This window comes from Notolepis coatsorum, assembly GCF_963971535.1.
Source record: "Notolepis coatsorum genome assembly, chromosome: 1".
NCBI lineage: Eukaryota > Metazoa > Chordata > Actinopteri > Aulopiformes > Paralepididae > Notolepis > Notolepis coatsorum.
This window is the reverse complement of record NC_140165.1, coordinates 68,431,375-68,448,507: the sequence shown is the minus strand read 5'-3', so window position 1 is coordinate 68,448,507 and position 17,133 is coordinate 68,431,375. Positions and strand designations below refer to the sequence as shown.

Genomic DNA, 17,133 nt, shown 5'->3' with positions numbered 1-17,133 from the left:
CTAGGTCTGTTTCAGCTCTCGATTCACTGCTTGGATGTGAGTCAACAGTCAGTGACACTGAGAGCAATGATCACGATGCACGCACACAAGCGATCATTAACGAAGTGCTGATGTACTTTCGGAGAGCAGACCATCTCAAAGACAGAAAACCCCCCGTTTTGGTGGAAGTTGAATGAGGCAAAGTACCCAACCCTTGCATCACAAGCCAAGTCATACTTGTGCATTCCAGTTACTTCCACTCCCTCTGAGCGTCTCTTCTCAGCAGCTGGGAACATCGCCTCAAAGAAGCGGGCCAGCCTCACTCCAGAGCATGTCGATATGCTCACATTCCTGCACTGCAATTTAAAGAAATTGTAAATGGTGTACTGTGTTCCCCTGCAGGAGATGATCAGACAGACTAGACAGACACACAATACATTACACACGCACTCCTCTCACTCACACACAGCGATCAGAGTAAGACACACACACATACACACTCCTCTCACTCACACACAGCGTTCAGAGTAAGACACACACACATACACAAATTACACAGTACACACTCCTCTCACTCACACAGCGATCAGAGTAAGACACACACACATGGACTCCTCTCACACACAGCAAACAAAATACCTAGAAGTCTGTCTGATCTGACTCATCCCCCTCTCCCCTTACAGCTGTTCCACGTCACCCTCCTGGTCCTGGACCAAGTTACAGCCCCATCAGCCGCGGTGCTGGGGGCAGATGCTGCTAGTTATTTCTTTTTTATTATTATTTTTTTAGTTATTTAAAGTACACTTCCACTTTAATTTGTATTATTTAATTTATTTATCTTATGAGTGATTGCATTTGCTGTATTGTTCTTCAAATACATTCATTTAAAGTTGCTTAAGATCCAAATTCAAATGTTTCATGAGTCATTATTTTAATTTGCTATGGGATCATCATGTTATGATGTTGTTTGGTCCTGAGTGACAAGAGTCTCAAAGTCTGGGGTGATGGTAGACAAGCAACTCTGAGGTCATGCTCAATGTCCAATCTGTTCCTCTGCTCTGTCTTCAGCTGGACCAGAGCTGAGAAGCCACTTTCACAAAGATAGGTAGTGCAAAATAATTTTTTTTTATAAATATAATTGGTTTTCGATTAGTCGTCTAATCGAAAAAATTATTGACAGATTAGTCGACTACCAAAATAGTCATTAGTTGCAGCCCTAGCTGCAAGCTTATTTAATGTTAGCTGTAAGCTTATTTATGTTAGCTTATTTAACACATTCGGGGCCATTGGGTAGACGGGGCCCACTCTAGGAGGCCAGCTTTTCATTACAATGTTTCACTGTGCGTGAGGTTGTTTGTAGAGCTAAATCTATATTTTATATTATTGCTATGTGTCCATTGTCATTGTCAATCGACAGTATAAACCTTCCCTTCAATATGCCATAAAGAAAAAGATTTTTCATCAATACGTTCCCGTTCTATAGCGTCGTGAATATGAACGTTATATCGGAATGGTCTGGTATAATTCCTGCAACGCTAGTTATAGGGCGCTAAGCTAATAACGTTAAATCGATTGGCGTTTCGGCCCTACACAAGCTAGAGTTAAAAATCAAAATGCATATGATCGGTATCATGTTCCACCATGAATGCATGAAAGGAGGGGGGGGGGGGGTAGTTTCTGATTATTGATTACCAATAACGGCATTCGTTATTGCAACAAGATATGCTGACCGGGTGGATGGCTATGAGAACAAGGCCCGATCAGGCTGAAATTGACATCGAATCGCTCTTACCTGTGGCCGGTTGGATTCCAAAAAGAATTTCCCAGTTACTTGATCGCCATCTGGTAGATCGATATGTCCATTGGCTGATGCTATATTCCTTTACTGCATACTGAATTCGGCGTCGCAAAAAGTATTCCAGGTGATCTGGTGAAGCCATAGCTTCAGGCTAACAGTAAGAAGCATTTTGTATGAAAGTATTCTGTACTTCTGTATGACAACTATTAAAGAACTTGAACTTAACAGAATAGTATGCCCGGACCGAAAAAAAAGTGACACCCGGTCTGCAACAGGGGAAACTGCATTCTCGAGACAGCGCCAATACCAGGATCTGGCCGGTACTGCACTTTCGGAGTCCCAATATGCCTTTTCCAGCCAAAATACAGCTCCGTGACAACATCCGGGATATTAAAAAATGGAATAAAAACTAAAACAAGCTTAACATGTATATATACGTGGTTGGCCGGGAATGTGTTAATGTTAGCTGCAAGCTTATTTAATGTTAGCTGCAAGCTTATTTAATGTTAGCTGCAAGCTTATTTAATCTTAACTAGCAAGCTTATTTAATGTTAGCTGCAAGCTTCTTTAATCTTAACTAGCAAGCTTATTTAATGTTAGCTGCAAGCTTATTTAATGTTAGTTGCAAGGCTCACGCATCACTGCTAGATGTACGATACTTTTATTAATGAATTAATTATAAAGATCAGTTCACTTGTTACAGGCACAGAAACAGCCCATTGAGAACAGAACTGAGACAGAGGCTGCTAGAATGCATAATCTGAGTTTTTCAGCTAAAACATCTAAGACCTATGTATATTAATACATTTTACAATGTATAAAGGCCATGAAAACAGCAACAGCCACTGAACGATGATGGGTGTCTCCTGCAATTAAGTGTCTCCAAAATCTCTCCACATTCTTTCAAATGTTGGACAAACTTGCACACATAAAAAGGATGCAAGGCATTTTAAGCACTTTTATTTCACTATACAATAGGGATGTCCGATATTATCGGCCTACCGATATTGGCATTAAAATGTAATATCGGAAATGATCGGTATCGGTTAAAAAAAAAATTATAATAATATTTTTTACATTTATTTAACCTTTATTTACCCAGGCAAGTAAGAACAAATTCGTATTTAATTTATTGTGAAAAGTATGCGTAAGCATGTTGTGATGTTGTGTTTTGGGGGGGGGGGGGGGGGAGAAACCCTGCATATATCGGTATCGGTTGATATCGGTATCGGAAATTAAGAGTTGGACAATATCGGTATATCGGATATAGGTTAAAAAAAAAAAAAAAAAAAAAAAAAAGCCACACACGAACATCCCTACTATACAACAATGTATTGTCCTCAATGTCTCACCCAGTCATACCACTGACCACTAACATGACCCGACACTGCTGAAACAACTCACCCAGTCATACCACTGACCACTAACATTGCAGTAACAACTCACCCAGTCATACCACTGACCACTAACACTGCAGTAACAACTCACCCAGTCAGACCACTGACCACTAACACTGCAGTAACAACTCACCCAGTCAGACCACTGACACTGCAGTAACAACTCACCCAGTCATACCACTGACCACTAACACTGCAGTAACAACTCACCCAGTCAGACCACTGACACTGCAGTAACAACTCACCCAGTCAGACCACTGACCACTAACACTGCTGTAACAACTCACCCAGTCAGACCACTGACCTCTAACACTGCAGTAACAACTCACCCAGTCAGACCACTGACCACTAACACTGCAGTAACAACTCACCCAGTCAGACCACTGACCACTAACACTGCTGTAACAACTCACCCAGTCAGACCACTGACCTCTAACACTGCAGTAACAACTCACCCAGTCAGACCACTGACCACTAACACTGCTGTAACAACTCACCCAGTCATACCACTGACCTCTAACACTGCAGTAACAACTCACCCAGTCAGACCACTGACCACTAACACTGCAGTAACAACTCACCCAGTCAGACCACTGACACTGCAGTAACAACTCACCCAATCATACCACTGACCACTAACACTGCTGTAACAACTCACCCAGTCATACCACTGACCACTGACACTGCAGTAACAACTCACCCAGTCATACCACTGACCACTAACACTGCTGTAACAACTCACCCAGTCAGACCACTGACCACTAACACTACTGAAACAACTCACCCAGTCAGACCACTGACCACTAACACTGCTGTAACAACTCACCCAGTCAGACCACTGACCAATAACACTGCAGTAACAACTCACCCAGTCAGACCACTGACCACTAACACTGCAGTAACAACTCACCCAGTCATACCACTGACCACTAACACCTGACACTGCTCCAGCAGGTCCAGGATGTTGTGTCTTTCCTGCCAGGCCGGTAGCTTCTTCCTCTGCTGCAACATGGAGCTGGAGCGCCGGGACATCTGGGGAGAGGAAGACCATATGGTGACATTTCTCTCAAGGTGAACAAAGACAAGACTTGTCGCAGGTGCAAAGTAAGGCAAGCTTCAATGTCTCCATGATTCTCGAAGCTGTTTTTCACTCACAATTTTTATAAAAACCTAAATATCAAACATAACGTACTGTTGATGCAGTATGTGTAGCTAAATAATATCAATCATAACATACTGTTGATGCAGTATGTGTAGCTAAATATCAATCATAACATACTGTTGATGCAGTATGTGTAGCTAAATATCAATCATAACATACTGTTGATGCAGTATGTGTAGCTAAATATCAATCATAACACTGTTGATGCAGTATGTGTAGCTAAATATCAATCATAACATACTGTTGATGCAGTATGTGTAGCTAAATATCAATCATAACACTGTTGATGCAGTATGTGTAGCTAAATATCAATCATAACATACTGTTGATGCAGTATGTGTAGCTAAATATCAATCATAACATACTGTTGATGCAGTATGTGTAGCTAAATATCAATCATAACATACTGTTGATGCAGTATGTGTACCTAAATATTAAGGACGTCCGATATTATCGGCCTACCGATATTATCGTCCGATATTGGCATTAAAATGTGATATCGGAAATTATCGGTATCGGTTTTCAAAAAAATAATTTTTTTTAACCTTTATTTACCCAGGCAAGCAAGTAAGAACACATTCTGATTTTTTTATTGTCAAAAGTATGCATAATGTTGTGTTAATTCCACGACAAGAGATATGTAATGTTAATTACCTGAAATTATTCTGTTTTGGGGGGGGGGGGGGGACCCTGCAAATATCAGTATCGGTTGATATCGGTATCGGAAATGAAGAGTTGGACAATATCGGTATATCGGTATCGGTAAAAAAGGCAATATCGAGCATCCCTACTAAATATCAATCATAACATACTGTTGATGCAGTATGTGTAGCTAAATATCAAACATAACATAATGTTGATGCAGTATGTGTAGCTAAATATCAAACATAACATACTGTTGATGCAGTATGTGTAGCTAAATATCAATCATGGAGGAAAAACGCTGTACAAAATAAACGTCTTTTCCGGTGTTTTAGACTTTGCTCTTTTATTTTGAAATCCCCCAACCGGAAGTATTGTTGTTATCGCTAGCGGAACCCATCTATGAGCGGACAACTTTAGCTAACGCTAAAACAAATGTTGAGATTGTTGGTGCACAACTAACTTTAGGTTAGTTTTAACATTAGCTAACGTTAGATGCAGCTACAGGCAATCGACGATGAGGAGGAAGAGCTGGTGATTTTAGAGCTGCTGATTTTAATCAGCAGCACGTCAAAGCCGTATATAATAGAATAGCCCTGTGGTGCGTAGGCACGACAGCGCAGCTCGAAACTACCTGTTGTATTAAATTAATTGATGTTTAACTTGTCCCCGTGTCCAGTCCTTTGACTAGCCCCACCCCAGCGTTTCCGTTAGCCGGTAATTACCGGTATTTGACCGGCAAAATCTGTTGAAGTCCGACATATTTAATCTCTCCGGTCATAATGTCCGGTGAAAATAATTCCCTCTAAGCACAATTAGATTATTTTAATTGTATTAAAATAGACAAAAATTAAATAGCCTATGCGATGAACGAAACAATCATTACATTTGTTTCATTGTTGCTTCACCAAGCAGCCGGTCTAATAATGACACCGCTGTGTCAGCGCGAGCTTGCTGCTCCTAGATTTGTGAGAAGCATCCATCTGCAGCCCCACAGAATGCAGTACTCCAATCCAGCCATTGGCAATTCAGCTGTTGGGTGGGCGGCGCTGCTGAGCCCAGACCGGACCTAAAAACACTGCTGCTCTGTCGGTCTGCAGCTCCATGCTTCACGTAAATCTAACAACAGCCAGCTCGCGCTGACACAGCGGTGTCATTATTAGACCGGCTGCTTGGTGAAGCAACGATGAAACAAATGTAATGATTGTTTCGTTCATCGCATAGGCTATTTAATTTTAGTCTATTTTAATACAATTCAAATAATCAAATTGTGCTTAGAGGGAATTATTTTCACAGGACATTATGACCAGCACCAAGTCGTTGGGAGGTGGAGTCATCACGCAAACCCACGATAATGTTGCCGTCTCTCTCTGCCAAATTTCTCAGTTCTTCGCTTGATATAATTAATACAAATGTCCAATATAACGGAATTCGTTAGCTCATAAAAATGTGATTATAACAGACTGCTGTTTAATGTCGGGCAGACTGCCCACCGACACCTCAAGTCGGCAGCAGCACGAAGTCTCGAGAGACTTATTTTATTTGGAATATATTAATGACTGTATACGCAAAAGTAGCCTAGTTTTAAGTTAAAATATTATAAATGCCTTGATGATGTCATTCTTTATATAGGCCTATCAATTGTTTATAAGCTCAATAAACTCTGACCGGAATTTATCCCATTTGTCCGGTAGATTGAAATCTACCGGACACTCAGACCTGCAAAAAAAATTCTAACGGAAACCCTGCCCCACCCGTTCATTGTAAACAATGATGCATGTAATTGTATTAACGGTATTGTGTTGTAGCTATGTTATACATTCTGAATGGCATCAACGTTAGTTGGGTACTGTCATTGTATTTAGTTGGTTAGCTATTTAGCTAATGTTGATAACATTGAATAGCATCAACGCTAGCTGGCTACAACGAATTCTCACAAGCTGGCATCGTAAAAAAAAGTTGGTCCTAGTAAATAATTTAAGATCGAATTTAAATAATTTAAGATAGTTTTCTCATAGCCGTGAGTAATCGATCCATCGATTACTCACGCCGACCCCTAGATGTTAGTGGGTGTTTCTCTACCTGCTTGCTCTTGAACTCCCGGCACAGCTTGCTGTTCTCCTGCTGCAGGTTCCCCATCGTGTACTCGTGCTTCTTCACCATCCTCTTCCTCAGGTTGACGTAGCTCTCGGTCTCCACTGGCACCACCTCCTCCTCCTCCTCCTCCTCCTCATCATCATCCTCATCGAACTCTTCTGCTTCTCTGGTCTCTTTCACTAGTAAGCAGAGGCACCGACAAGTGAGGTCAGGTTCAAAGTAGGGCTGTTGCGGTAACCGCATCACCACAATCCTGCAGTGTGTCAAGGCACCCGCGGATGCAGAACAGACAACCGCATCAACCGCGGTAAAGAAAATTTCTTTTATATATATATTTTTTTTTTTATATACCTGTATATATTTTTTTTTATTATTAAGACATGCAAGTTTAGAAATGCTAAGGTCGTAGGAGTCCCGGAACAATTTTAAACATGTTTGATAATCTATCCATTTGTCCCTCAACGTTCTGAAATGTGATAAAAGTAGATTAGGGTGTTGCCTGCTCCAACCTCTTCCACCCGACGGGACCGGTACCAGTCCCGAAATGGCATCATGTCATAAATCATATATCTCCACATTGTTCTACAAAAGTATTGTTTTTATTTTCAAACGTATTCAAGTTAACTCGTTTTTATGATCGTTATTTCCTTTATTCGCTATTGGCATTCATAATTCATCCAGGAAGGCTCCGGGAGCCAGCTGGACCCTGTCTGATATTGCAACGCCTCAATACCGCCTTCTGGTGGATTTCGGGCGAGTTGCACTCCACTCTAAACCGGATGTGGCGCTCTGTGCATTGGGGAAAAAGCTCCGGCAGAGCCATCTTGTAACGTGGATCAAGATACACACATGAGTGCATGGGATCGCTTTTGAGAAGCAAGAATCAATATGCTTTCGGCGTTTATTGCGTCATACAAACGGAAAATGGATCTAGCAGATCGATATCAAATAATTGGAAATTTTTTTCTCCAGACGCATCGGCCACAGGTAAGAGTAATCTAACGTTAATTCCAGCTTGATTGTCCATTTATTTCATTGCAATCTATCCGATCAACGCATGGTGTCGTACTAAAGAAAGCCGTTAGTGACAATCAAGGAATCATAAACGACCCCCCCCCCCCTTTCCTTCACGCATGATGGAGCATAATGTATAGCGATCATATGCATTTGAATTTTTTTATATAGCGTGTATAGGAACAAAACGGCAATCGATTACCGTAATTTTCGGACTATAAGCCGCGCCTTTTTCCCCCATTTTCGACCATGCAGCTTATATAACGGTGCGGCTTATATGTGACTCGACGTGACCAAACCCGAAAATGTAAAAATCGAAATATTGCTTTTTTGACTGCATTGAAATGTTATTTATCTGTTCCCTTATTTGCTAAACTTAATACAACTTGTAAATGAGTTAATTCTTGTTATTTGTCCGACAGTATTGTGTCCCAATGCTAATTACATATGGTAATTAAACATTAAAACACCTGCGGCTTATAGTCCAGTGCGGCTTATATATGTACACATCATTCAATTTAGCTGCTGCGGCTTATATTCGGGTGCGGCTTATAGTGCGAAAATTACGGTATGTATAATACGAGTCAGGGCCTATAACACGCATTCTAGGAATTACTGCTATACACTCCAAAAACATACATATATTCACGACGGTACTAACACGACAATGTATGAATGGAAGAATATAACGTTCCCACATCCGGAACGATAGATACCCGATGTTGAATGGGCCATAGTAATGTCGATATAGCTATAATATTAAAAAAGTTATAGCCCTGCAAAGAAGGTGAGCCACTCCATAGGGTTACAGCACTGGCAGAGAGTGGTATAAGATGGGCATACTGCGTGGCGCAGAATGTGTTAAGCACCCCCACAGCACAAATGGAACGATAAAAAATATATATTTAAAAATGTTTTCCTACTTTTTCTTTTTTTCATAGTCGACTAATAGTCTACTATCTGCAAATTCTGGCGACTACAAGTAGACTATACAAATCCTTAGTCGGGGACAGCCCTAATATATATATATATGAGCATTCGTGCCATTGTGAAAAGTTAGGTTTGATCTGTTTTCAGGCTCCTTCAGTCTTCCTCTATGGTATTTCTCCATTCAGCTGAAGGATATTTCCTAATTTCCCTACCTGGACATTTAATATCATGCTCATGAATCTCCAAGTGACTCGAGATGAAAACTAAGAGGTAATGGCTATTTCTGGGCCTCGATAGTCTTTGGCGTGATTTATGTGTTTTGTCTTAAAGTTGTAGTTACACCACCTAATCCCTGTTTATTCTTCAAGTTGTTTTCCTTGTTTGCATACCAGGCAAACATCGGGGTGGAGGACGCCATCGTCTACACGCACCTGGAGGCCATCGTCTACATGCTCCACAGAGTCTACACGCACCTGGAGAAGCCATCACATACACACACCTGGAGAGGCCATCATCTACGCTCCACAGAGTCTACACGCACCTGGAGAAGCCGCACAGCTAGTGTTGGGTACCGTTCACATTTGAATCGATACCGGTACCCAACGCCAACGGTACGTTTTTTCTGTACTTAGTTTAGTCTACATTTTTTATCTACCTACCTCAGTTGTAAAAATATTTCTTATCATTATTATTTATTTAGAACAATTTGGATGTGCACGCACACACACAGTACCGGATTCGGTACCCATCCCTACGCACAGCTCAGTGAGAATCATGTCATTAGATTTCTCCAGCGCCTTCAACACCATTCAGCCTTCGCGGCTGGTGGAGAAGCTCACGGTGATGCAGCTGGAGCTCGGCCTGGTGGCCTGGAGCACGGACTACCTCACCGACAGACTGGATCACAGACTACCTCACAGACAGACTGCAGGACAGACAGCCTGGATCACAGACTACCTCACCGACAGACTGGATCACAGACTACCTCACCGACAGACTGCAGGACAGACAGCCTGGATCACAGACTACCTCACCGACAGACTGGATCACAGACTACCTCACCGACAGACTGCAGGACAGACAGCCTGGATCACAGACTACCTCAGCGACAGACTGCAGGACAGACAGCCTGGATCACAGACTACCTTACAGACAGACTGCAGGACAGACAGCCTGGATCACAGACTACCTCACAGCCAGACTGGATCACAGAAAGACTACAGGACAGACAGCCTGGATCACAGACTACCTCACAGACAGACTGGATCACAGACTACCTCACAGACAGACTGGATCACAGACTACCTCACAGACAGACTGGATCACAGACAGCCTGGATCACAGACAGACTGGATCACAGACTACCTCACAGACAGACTACCTCACAGACAGACTGGATCACAGACTACCTCACAGACAGACTGGATCACAGACTACCTCACAGACAGACTGGATCACAGACAGACTGGATCACTGACTACCTCACAGACAGACTGGATCACAGACAGACTGGATCACTGACTACCTCACAGACAGACTGGATCACAGACAGACTGGATCACAGACTACCTCACAGACAGACTGCAGGACAGACAGCCTGGATCACAGACTACCTGACAGACAGACAGACTGGATCACAGACAGACTGGATCACTGACTACCTCACAGACAGACTGGATCCCAGACTACCTCACAGACTGCAGGACAGACAGACTGGATCACAGACTACCTCACAGACAGACTGGATCACAGACAGACTGGATCACTGACTACCTCACAGACAGACTGGATCACAGACTACCTCACAGACAGACTGGATCACAGACTACCTCACAGACAGACTGGATCACAGACTACCTCACAGACGGACTGCAGGACAGACAGACTGGATCACAGACTACCTCACAGACAGACTGGATCACAGACAGACTGGATCACTGACTACCTCACAGACAGACTGGATCCCAGACTACCTCACAGACAGACTGCAGGACAGACAGACTGGATCACAGACTACCTCACAGACAGACTGGATCACAGACAGACTGGATCACAGACTACCTCACAGACAGACTGGATCACAGACTACCTCACAGACAGACTGGATCACAGACTACCTCACAGACAGACTGGATCACAGACTACCTCACAGACGGACTGCAGGACAGACAGACTGGATCACAGACTACCTCACAGACAGACTGGATCACAGACAGACTGGATCACTGACTACCTCACAGACAGACTGGATCACAGACTACCTCACAGACAGACTGGATCACAGACTACCTCACAGACAGACTGGATCACAGACTACCTCACAGACGGACTGCAGGACAGACAGACTGGATCACAGACTACCTCACAGACAGACTGGATCACAGACTACCTCACAGACAGACTGGATCACAGACTACCTCACAGACAGACTGGATCACAGACTACCTCACAGACAGACTGGATCACAGACTACCTCACAGACAGACTTGCAGGACAGACAGACTGGATCACAGACTACCTCACAGTAGGGCTAGGCGATATGGCCTAAAAATAAAATCCCTGATTATTTTTTAAAAAAATATCTGATTTACGATTTTTTTCTCTTGAAAACTAGAAACGCCAAGGAAATAACCTTTGTTTTTATTTGACACAAAAAAGTATCAAACCCAGATGAATGTCCCTATTGGGATTGAAGTGCAAACCTAACTTTCACCAATCTCCAACAAAATATATATATATATATATATATATATATATATATATATATATATATATATATATATATATATATATATATATATATATATATATATATATATATATTAAGGCTGTCAAAGTTAACGCGATATTAACGCGCTAACTCCCGATTCTATTAATGCCACTATTTTCTTTAACTCAAGATTAACTAAATTTTACTTTTACATTTTTGTGTGTGTGTGTGTGTGTGTGTGTGTGTGTGTGTGTGTGTGTGTGTGTGTGTGTGTGTGTGTGTGTGTGTGTGTGTGAGATATAGAGAGAGAGGGGGGTGAGAGAGATGAGGAAGGGGCAAGAAAGAAAGAGAGCTGGGAGAGTGTGTGTGTGAGGGAGAGAGGGGGGTGTGTGATTAATCAGCCCTTGTGTGTGTGAATGTAACAAGTTCCTAACGTTTTCTTTCCCCTATTATTTCATGCACACTTTATTCATTGTTTTAAATTATTATTTTCTTTTAAGTTATTTTGTGCATCACCGTTTTGAATTTGATGCAAATTTGCAATGCATGAGGGTCATCCTTTTGTGTTAAATGGCTGCATAAAGCAAGCATTTGTTGACTCGCATGTTGATAAGAGTATTAAAACTTGGAACTTGAAAAAGATCTGTTTAAGGTAAAAAAAAATCAAAAAATTAAAATTAGATTAATTTGCGATTAATCGCGAGTTAACTATGGACAATCATGCGATTAATCGAGTTAAATATTTTAATCGTTTGACAGCACTAATATATATATATATATATAAAAGGTTACTCTTGATCAAACAAAGATGAATGTCCCTATTGGGATTAATAGTGCAATAACTAGCTTTTTCACCAAACTTCACTTAAAGGAAAACTAACATTTTGGGAAATTAGCTTATTTAACATCTTCCCTGGAGTTAGACAAGAAGATACATACCTTTTTTGTCTCTGTGCGTGCATTTAGCTTTGGGAACAGTCGCTCCATTAGCATAGCTTAGCTTAATCACTGGAAGTGGGGGAGGACAGGAGCCTGACGTTCCCTTACAGTGTATACAGTCACCAAATACAATCCAAATACAACTCCAAAACGTTCATGTAAACATGTTGTGACCTGTGTATTCACCACGTGGAGAAAAAAAAAAATTGAATTAGACAATTACGTTTTATAAGCAAATATACTCTGATTTTTTTTTTGCCTAAGCACTCGTCTCTGCGCGCAGCCAGTTATTTCTACGTGAAGCAGTGTTTGTGGACACTCATTAATTCAAAGGATCCGAACCGATTGAAGTTTACGGATACCATGACTTAAAATCCTCTTACCTTGACGATTAAAAGCCTCCCCAATTTAGAAAACAGTAATCCAATGGCTGGTATTGATAATATAATACTAACTACTGGACGCTCGGAGCTAACCGGAGCTAACACAGAACAGGATGGTAAAGCAAATATAATGACTTCCTTTCTGGGGTTTTCAAAATAAAAGTGCGACGTTTATAGCAGCGGAAAGCGTTTATTTTGTACATTATCTAACGTTAACACGAACCTAAACTAACTTTAGGTTAGTTGTAACTAGGGCTGGGCGATATGATGATATTATATAAATATCGGGTACAGTTCATTAACGATACACTTTTTAAACGTATCGTGGATATCGTGATGTTTTGACCAAGAGGCTTGTGTCGCGTCAATCTGGTCCACACGTTGACACTTTTGAACAGCGCCGCCCCACACACACTACTGCATCAAAAGTTACTACTTATGATAACAAAGGCATTCGTTTTGTGGCATTAACGTTATATAGTTACACTTTCAATAACATCAGCGTATTTACATAGCAACGACCGAGGTCGACCTAGATATAGCAAGCGTTAGTCGTTCATATCTCAGCCCGTGCTGACTCAGTTGTGCCCATTCTGCGGTCTGTTAATAAAGTTTTCAATCAGACAGATGTATGGAAAGGCTTTTATTATAACATCCGTTGCAGTAAAATCATTATGCCTCCAGTCGTTTAGTCCTTCTGCGGAGCTAAAAGCTAAACGTCGGCCGCGGCGAGCTGCCATTGTTATTGTCATTGAGCTCTCCAATGGCGGAAGTAAAAAATGAATACGCGCTTGCCGATTGGTGCTAAGAACAGCAGGGCGGGTGCAAGCGATGTGACGTAATTGGCAGACGCGACTGTCAATCAAAATGATTCTGTTTGCCGACTGAATGAATGAGAACGTTATTAACAGATTGCAGCATGGGTACAATACAGTACAGCTCAATACAACAACAGTCAACAGTGGACTGGAGGATGCAGACCAGAGAAAGACTTTCGTCTTGTTTACATCAGGGTCCCCCATTTTCAATTCATCATATTTCATATCTAAATCATATAATATCTCATTGCTAAATATATGCAATATATAATCTAATAATCCAATAATCTAAATCTAATATATAATATAAAAATGCTAAATGCATGGGTATTTTATTTAGTCTTTAATGTTAGCTTGCAAACTCAAATACTGTCTTGGTAAGCCTCATAATGAATTGTTTGGGGAAAAAAAGAAAAACATCGTGATGCGTATCGTGTATCGCCGAAAGGTCAGAAAATATCGTGATATCATATTTAGGCCATATCGCCCAGCCCTAGTTGTAACGTTAGTTTAGGTTCGTGTTAACGTTAGATAATGCTTCACGTAGAAATAACTGGCTGCGCGCAGAGACGAGTGCTTAGGCAAAAAATAGTTCAGAGTATATTTGCTTAGAAAACCTAATTGTCTAATTCAATTATTTTTTATTTCTCCACGTGGTAAATACACAGGTCACAACATGTTTACATGAACGTTTTGGAGTTGTATTTGGAGTGTATTTGGTGACTGTATACACTGTAATGGAACGTCTGGCTCCTGTCCTCCCCCACTTCCAGTGATGAAGCTAAGCTACGCTAACGGAGCGACTGTTCCCAAAGCTAAATGCACGCACAGAGACAAAAAAGGTATGTATCTTCTTGTCTAACTCCAGGGAAGATGTTAAATAAGCTAATTTCCCAAAATGTTGGAGTTTTCCTTTAAAAAAAATAAAAGGTTGATCATCAAACAAGAATGAATTTCCCTATTGGGATTAATAAAGTGCAAACTTTCACCAAACATCACTTTTTGTAAAATAAAAGGAGACTAAAAAAAATCATTTTTTTAATTTTATTTTTTTTAATCGATTTAAAAAAAAAATTATCGTCCTAAATCATTCATTCGAATTAATCGATCATATCGATTAATCGCCCAGCGCTACCTCACAGACAGACTGCAGGACAGATAGACTGGATCACAGACTACCTCACAGACAGACTGCAGGACAGACAGACTGGATGTTTTATTATGATGCTCTATGTTTTTATTATGATGATCTATGTTTTATTATGATGCGCTGTTTTATTATGATGCTCTATGTTTTATGATGTCTGTCCATGTCCAAAATCAGGGACCATGATGGAAATAAGTGCTTGCACTTTCTCATGTTTTTATCCCTTGGATGCTGTCTTTTACTCCACAATAAAAAGCAATCAATCAATCAATCAATCAATCAATAGCAAACAAGCGACTTCTTCCTCACCATCCGTGGACCTGTGGTTGCTGCTCACGCTGCTGTTATGACCGCTGCTGGTGCGATGGTCACTCGCGCTGCTGTTATGAGCACTGCCGGTGCGATGGTCGCTTGCGCTGCTGTTGGTGCGATGGTCGCTCACACTGCTGTTATGACCGCTGCTGCCGGTGCGACCGCTCTCCTGTTGAACACAGTTGGACACGCCGCCCCTCCCCCTCCTCCCTGTGGTGAGAGGAGGAGGAGGGGGGGGTGGTGGAAGTGACACCACAGGGGGGGGGCTGCTGTACTTATGATGGCCGACGGCCAACAGCTCCCTCATGGTGTCCTCGTCCTCGCAGCAGGTGATGAGGGTGTAGACGACAGGCTCTCTGCTCTCTGCCGCCGCCAAGGCCTCCCCGAACAGCCTCTCGGTGACACTCAGGCGGCCCGGCGCTCCCACGCTCTCGTCGTTGGTGCTGAAGGCCACGACCGGGGCCTGGAACGGGTAGCGGTTCTCCTTGGGGAAACGGACCTCGAGTTGGTACTCCGGAGGGGAATCGCTGCTGAAGCGCGGTTGGCTGGGGCCGTACGGGTCCACTGGGGAGCCGGCCCCAGACCTCCCTTTTTTGGGGAGATGGTGGCTGTACTTGCACTTGTCCCCGAACCTGCAGCCTTGTCCCTTCAAGTAGAACTGGCACACTTTGGACATGTCACCGGTGCTGGTGCCGGCCTGGTTCTGACCCCCGGCAGCCCTGCCGCTCTTAGCCGACAGGAACGAGAGGTCCAGCGTTATCGTCCACACCGAGTTGGCGATGCGCTCGGTGAAGCGCTCGCCGTATATGGCCGTGAGGGCCAGGGCCTCCTCCTCTCTCTGGCTGAGGCACTCGTCCATTGGCGCCCCCTGGAGGCTGTCGGGGCAAAGGGCTTTGTGGCCATAGCGCTCAGAGAAGACTTGGTGGAGGAGCTGTTCGAGCGTTGCGCCGACGTCCCGTCCGCCGGACTCCAGCGCCCGCCGGCCGCGTTCCCGGTCAAAACCATACCTGGAGAGAGGAAGTGATGGTTAGAGGTGAGCGAGTGAGTGAGTGAGTGAGTGAGTGAGTTTGATAGGGACAGCACATGTTAATGAACATCAAGTGCAAAATACAAAATGTAAACATGCAGGGTTGTAGCAAGAGCTAATTTACACCAGGAGACAGCTAAACTCTTTCAAATAAATAAATAGCCTGCTTAACACTTTGAGCGCCACTCACGGCTAATCTCGGGTTTACGATCGTGACGTTGAAAGCCACGTCACGGCTATTCTCTGGATTTTTTTAATTTTAGCGATCTGAAATCATATTGCATCACGCGAGCCTACCTTTGGAGATCCAGGGGCCGCCGGCGATCAGATGTGAAAAAAGCACCCCCTATCGTCTCCCAGATGGTAAATCACCCTTTTGGAATGGACTCAATGAAAATGGATGGGGGAAAAAAATATTCCAGTCCACATTTTACTTCTCACCCATGCAGCCGGAGTTACCAGAGTTCATTCTGGAGCCTCTGAGCCGCGGCGATCATGGGTTATACTGTACACACGTTGGATCAATATACTTATCGATTTTTTTCAAATGGTGATCAGGAATTGGAATATACCATTTGGATACCATCTGATGTCAGGTAAGGAATCTATGTTATCAGTGTTAGGATAATCAGACTCGTTTTCATGGAGATATAAGCGTTTCTACTATATGTGATATGGCTGTTTCACTGTAAAAGCCATGAGGAAATAATAGCAGCGATTATCAGCGCACGGCACGAGCGTGGGTGCGCACACATATACTATCGACCATCTAGCGTTT

General features: G+C 42.6%; 1 protein-coding gene across 1 annotated transcript in view; it reads right to left on the bottom strand.

The window, feature by feature from the left end:
- dhx57 (DEAH (Asp-Glu-Ala-Asp/His) box polypeptide 57) overlaps positions 1–17,133 on the bottom strand; it is a 110,525-nt gene that overhangs the window by 63,319 nt on the left and 30,073 nt on the right. The window contains exons 3-5 of the mRNA XM_084324430.1: positions 15,326–16,335; positions 7,061–7,254; positions 4,085–4,206 (exon numbers count right to left, since the gene is read on the bottom strand). Of these exons, the coding sequence (XP_084180556.1) occupies positions 4,085–4,206; positions 7,061–7,254; positions 15,326–16,335 (1,326 nt within the window). The remainder of the gene's footprint in view (positions 1–4,084; positions 4,207–7,060; positions 7,255–15,325; positions 16,336–17,133) is intronic.